Source organism: Ursus arctos, unplaced genomic scaffold (genome assembly GCF_023065955.2).
Source record: "Ursus arctos isolate Adak ecotype North America unplaced genomic scaffold, UrsArc2.0 scaffold_5, whole genome shotgun sequence".
Taxonomy (NCBI): Eukaryota; Metazoa; Chordata; class Mammalia; order Carnivora; family Ursidae; genus Ursus; species Ursus arctos.
This window is the reverse complement of record NW_026623067.1, coordinates 49844944-49850943: the sequence shown is the minus strand read 5'-3', so window position 1 is coordinate 49850943 and position 6000 is coordinate 49844944. Positions and strand designations below refer to the sequence as shown.

General features: G+C 39.1%; 1 protein-coding gene across 1 annotated transcript in view; it reads right to left on the bottom strand.

Moving 5' to 3' along the window:
• Positions 1-6000, bottom strand: part of ZSWIM6 (zinc finger SWIM-type containing 6) — a 184426-nt gene that overhangs the window by 3501 nt on the left and 174925 nt on the right. The window contains exons 11-13 of the mRNA XM_048220736.2: positions 3516-3673; positions 2742-2905; positions 898-979 (exon numbers count right to left, since the gene is read on the bottom strand). Of these exons, the coding sequence (XP_048076693.1) occupies positions 898-979; positions 2742-2905; positions 3516-3673 (404 nt within the window). The remainder of the gene's footprint in view (positions 1-897; positions 980-2741; positions 2906-3515; positions 3674-6000) is intronic.

Here is a 6000-nt window from a genome sequence, read left to right as displayed (position 1 = left end):
AATTTAATAATACAAGTTTTATATTAAGACCAATTTCCCTTTTTCCAAAGTAACAAACCATTAGGATTAATAAAAGAAAAAAGCAAGAATGATTTTACAGTATCTAAAAACTGAGGAGGCAGTGTCCTCTCAGTAAGAAGCGTGTACCCTTTTTTGATGCAAACAGGAAGGGAGACAGACAATTTAACCAACATTTATATAAGGCAACCACCATTTTGTTTGTTGGCATTCCTACTGGAAATGTTTTCTTTGGTACCAATTTACTGCTAGAGATAGGAAATGGTTGGTTGACGGTCTCACCAAATGCAGATTATGGGCAACCAGGAGATCTTCCAAGGCCTAGCTTTCACATATCTGAAAGCTCACCTAAACCACACCCAGTAATCGTTTATCTGCTGGATACGATGACATATGCCCTCAGACGATAAAGAAAAATCTCAGCACAACTAGATAGCTTCATATTATTTTCACTAAAATAGACCGAACCACTAACCCACAGTCTCACGTTAGTTTCAAAGGTGGTTTCCAACCTACTGAGGATTCACTCTGGAACTCTTTAATATAAAATTATAAACCTGATTATCACAAAAAGTTACCAAAAGCACCTTAAGAGCGACAGAACAGCAAAAAAAGCATTTAACTCAGTGACTTACTCAATTTTAAACAAGTCTGAAACCCCACAAATGTGATAGTTTGGAGGAAGAACAATGCGAGTGTGTATAACTAAAGGTTGGAGGCAGGGGCTGGGGGAAAGGAAGACCCTGTAGGTCGCTAGAAGGAGCAAGGAGCCTTGGAGAATTCAAGGTGAAAGACAGAAAACATTCTTATATTTGTAAATGATGAGTTAAATGAGGCTGTGAGGCCCCTGGGAAAGCTCCTGCTCCAGAGTTTACCTACCCACTTCAGTAGCACACGTTACCAGCCACCTCACCATCTCCCGCCGCCGCCAATTTAAGGTTGACAGTGTCATTCGCATAACCTACAAAGACGGATAACAAAATATTTTAGAAGATTATTCTATGTCAATGGAAGAGAAAACAATTCATCCCAAGGTATAAACTACTAGGAATATTCCTTACTACCAGAAGGATGGAGAGCCATTTTAGAGGAAAGTTCTACATATCATCTTGGATTTGTTCACGGCTCCCCAGCCTAGGAGACAGAAGACCCACATCCTACTCAGGGTGGGCTGACACTCCAGATGCAGCGCCCTGGGAAAGTTGCTCAATTAATCACTTTTCTCCCTGCAAAATGAGAGGGCTAGACTGCAACGTTAAACACAGTCCATGCCCTCTTCTGCTCCTCAGCTTTAACAAATTCTATGGTTCTAGACTTTTGAGGCTTCTCATGAACTAATTTTGACTAGGTACCCTTAGTCGGCAAAGAGGTATTTTAGAATAATCACTTTAATTATTCCTGCGATCTCTGGTTGCTCTTTTTCCTGGTGATCATGAAGATAATCCCAGGTCAATGGAAAGAAATCATTTTTGGCATCATTAGTCATCTGATTTTGTTTCTCACTTTCTAATAAGATCTCCAAATAAAATTATCCATCTCTTCCTGCTGCCCCCATTCAGAACATCTGGGACATAATATGCCTAAAGCCTCAAAAAGGTGCTGTGGGATTCCTTCTTGGGTCCTAGAGAGAATAAGGCAGGGACTAAGTTTTCAGTAATCTGCCATTTATCCAAAAAAAACCCCCACAAAAACCTGCCAGAATTCCAAATAACCGGAAAGTCTGTTAATGGCTCTTTCTGCATCATACCTCTAAGAGGCAAATGATAACAAAAATAAGCCATGAATGAATTTATTTTTAAATTGAAATCATTTAAAAAATGAATTTATTTTTAAAAAGAAACTTCTAAAATGACATTGTATAGCTTAAATGCAACCGCCTCTCTTGTACAGTACTATATAGGGTAGGTGCACTTTCCTGTAATCTAATTCTTCAACTTTATTAATCATCATAAGGAGAATCCATAACTAAAAAAAACAGATTAATCATCTAACCAGGGCATTCTATTCCCATACCTAAGGTAATTAGAGAACAATTTCTTTCACTGCTTTTAATGGTGATTTTTAAAAAAGCATATATTAAAAGAGAATTCCTCAGAAAAGTATATAAAATATACTTTCCAGTTCCTGGTTTATACAGTAATTTTTTTTAGAAACTATCAGGAAGCAAACATCTATCTGTATGACTAACTCAAAATGTCCTTGGTAAAATGTCTAAGCAGGTCTCTGGAAAGATGAAACTGGACCCTGTCCCAGTCACTCCTCCTTTACCTAATATTCTCAGGGTTATAAAAAGGAGTTAGAACTGCCCATCTATTATGAAAATGCAAACATCAATAAAAATTCATACTTCCTCTAAAACTTTAACCCCAACAACTGATTCTTTATTATACACAATAGTTTCACTTAAGTCTCTTACTAGCAATAATCTCCTCCATTCACTAAAGGAGAAGCAGTGATGTTAAGGCTATAATTCAGAAAACGACCTTTTTTATTGAAGGACAAAAATAGGGCTTCTAAAAGTACAGTCCCTGCACCTCGAGCAGCAGTCTGGTCCGGCTGGGAATGACCGCAGCTCTGAAGCACACAGTGCTCTCCTGAAGTCTAGCAGTTCTGTGCACTGAAGAGTCATTTGGCTGCACTAAAATATCCAAACAGAAACAAGCTGAGATGGTGCCTTTATTTAGCAGTCCTTGGGGCCCCAGGAAAGACCACCAGTCATGTACCTGCAGGCCCAGTTCCAGAGACACTTTCAAAAGAGTGATGTCTGGCAAACTGTCCATGAGAGTTGCTATTTTAAATGCATCTTGGGCAAGCTTGAAGATGTGGGATGAGGAGTGAATGTTTTTCTGGATGGATTCTAATACTGTTTCCAGCCTCCGAACATCGCCTGCAACAAACAAGGGGAAACCAAACCAAACCAAAAATCAAACAACCACAACACACACACACACAGAGGAGGAAAAAAAGGAAAAAAAAAAACAAAACATAAAGCACAAGTTAATTTACCTGAAATGTTCACATATGGCACAGATGTTACTACAACTCAGGGTCCCAGATTTACTGAAATGCCTATGAATCGAGGTTTCACAAAAAAGATACACTGAGACACACCCTTAGTGACTAAAAGCACGTATGAACCAGAACTAACATGAGACAGCAAAAAGCCCTCCTAGCTCCTATTACATATTTCAGGGAGAAAAAAAAATGTAACCTAACATTTTAATCTGCTTCTGAACCTGAACCACCATATACGTGGCGTGGTAACTAAACCTAAACTCAGCCAGCACCAAGTTTAATGATGCAATTAAAAGAGGAAAATATCAGGCTCAGTGAGTAGCACCTGTTTTACCTCATAAACTAACATCTAAGGAAAAGGATCCCCTACAACTGGACACTGGCACCACTATTGACAATCTGATAGAAAACATGATCCTTTAAAAAAAAAAAAAAAAGGCACACTAACACAATAGTCATGAGGTCTCAGGACAATCTAGTACCTTTGGCTGCGGTCAGCATGGTGGATGCCAGCTCACACTGCTGGGATTCTATGTGGCTTAGAGTGAACCAACGAGGATACCGGTTGGGAACAACTGACGCAATATGGTGTGGCCGGGTGAGGTCTCCTGATGGAGCAGTAGATTCCAATACTAGTAACCTGTAATGAGAAGACAAGACAGTTGGCTCCTAGCTATTCCTTGTCCATCTCCTTGGCCACAGGATCTGGTCAGAAGGCAGATGAGTGGGTAGATGGTGGGAGGAATTGTTCAGGTCCTGGGTGCAGGAAGAGCTGGTACAGCTACACTCTGCTATCTGGATGCCAAAGACACCTTGTTAATTGCTCAGTACTCGAACCTAAGAGATTTCTTTTCTTTACCATCATTCAAAAAATTGCAATGTTCAAGAAAATTAAGATACGTAACACTGAAGAGCTCTGAAACACAAAACTGGATGTTCACCTACTGTAAAATTTTTGCATCTTATCACATTCGTTAAAAAGTAAAAGTCAACAGAAACTCATAGTCAAGTGAACATTTAAGACCGAGATTACAACAGTCAGGGAACAGTGGATAGCTGAAATGGATAAGCTAACTCATTAAAACACAAAATAAGGGGGAAATTAAACAAAAATGGCCTCCTTTCCATAGATTCATACTTTCTGCAGAATCAGTTCCTTATTACTTCAGGAATTTATAGTTAGAATACATTGTATCAATCCTATCAGAGATGATGAATGCAAATGATCCAAGTATTTGTCCTTTGACAGCCTTGCATAAATTCAGTATGATCTCTGATTTCAATCAATCAATTTTTGATTAAGAATATGTCGACAAATAAAGAACAATTATTGAAAACAAAGCACATGCTTAGCGATCTCTTCCAAATATTAAGTACCGAAGAGATTAGCAGAGTAGCTACAACTGCAATTACTCCTTCACAATCATCAAAACCTTGACCTTAACTCAAGTATACCAGTGTTAGGGAACAAGAGCTAAGGACCAAGAGGAATTAACAGGGTCAATGTGTGATGCTGGCCTTGAGGTCCCACCCAAGAGCAGTTACTGTTCTGGCAGGCCAAAAGCCTCACTTTCTTTTCCTTTTATCTAGGGACAAAGAGATGTTAGCAATAAAGGGTGGCAAGGTAGGCAATTAAGTAATAAGAATTTTGGTGGAGTTGCTATTTAACTCTTCAAAAAAACCCAGAATGTTTCTGTGTTCACCAGCAGATCTTTCCAGAGTTGCTATAGAGGAAACGAGGCAACAGCCCTGAAAAGATGAGAAAATGAGTGCTAAAAACACCCTTTTCCAGCTCCTTCACCCTTCCCCCACCTCCAGAAAGACTAAGAAGCAGGTAAGCTATAGGTCTCTTTTCTTGCCTGTTTCCCTGGCTGCCTTAAGATGCTCTAGTAGGTCACACTACCTCCCTTCCATAGCAGTCCTTTAGCAGAAGTAGTGGCAAGTAGAAGAAAAGAGATGGAATATAATCCCCCAGTGTCCCACTACTATCCCTTATAAACAAACTGCCCTGGCAGCAACGAAGGACAAACAGAAATGAGTTTCTGAGTGTCAGAAAAGCAAGCCTTTCCACCTGACAGCTACCTTTCCAGAATCACAAAGAAACCTTACCATATTTTACCCCTCAAGTTTACAGTGGTCATAGCAATAGCATCTGGTGGCACCAGAACATTGGCATTCTTCCCTTTACAACAGGATCAAAATTCTTAGGATTTAAGAAGTAGAGAGCTGAGCATCTGTCTTCATCTGACAACTTCTATTTCAGCTTCCAAAAATGGGAATAGGGACTGACTTACAAAACTAAATACAAACCAAGGGGCATAAAGCAATTCAGTGTGTGTGGGGGGGGGGGATGATTTTTACTTATGTTAGTTATTATTTTATTTGGGGGTATTTTTAAAAACAGACAAGAATTTCACAAGATTTCTCTGATAGGTTGATGAGATTTCGTGGTACCAAGGGAAGAATGCCAAGTTAAAGGATGTCAGCCTCAATACACACCGACACATGTAGGTACATGTACACACACACACACAAACACACACACACACACACACTCTCTCTCTCTCTCACTGCATAGAAAAGAGGCCCCCTAAAAGATCTAAGCTACCCTCATATAGACAAGAATTTCTATTGAATCCACTAAACTGGTTGCAGCAGAGAATCTTTGGTGAAAAGATTCTATGGGATCAAACTACTCTCCCAACACCTCAAGCTCTTGGGTGTGTTCATGATTTGTCTTTGGTGACTACGACTGGTCTAATCTGCACTTTAACATAGGAGTGTTTTAATTTTTTTAAAAAGAAAAAAAAACCTTATGTTTTAAGAAAGGTGGATATGCCTTTCAGGTCCTTAAGGTTTAAAATAGGCAACACAGAAGATTGAAAAATACAATCCTGAATTCATTAAAAAATATTCACCTAGACAAATGGATGATAAAAATATTTGGTGAAGATTTTAAAAAGGAAA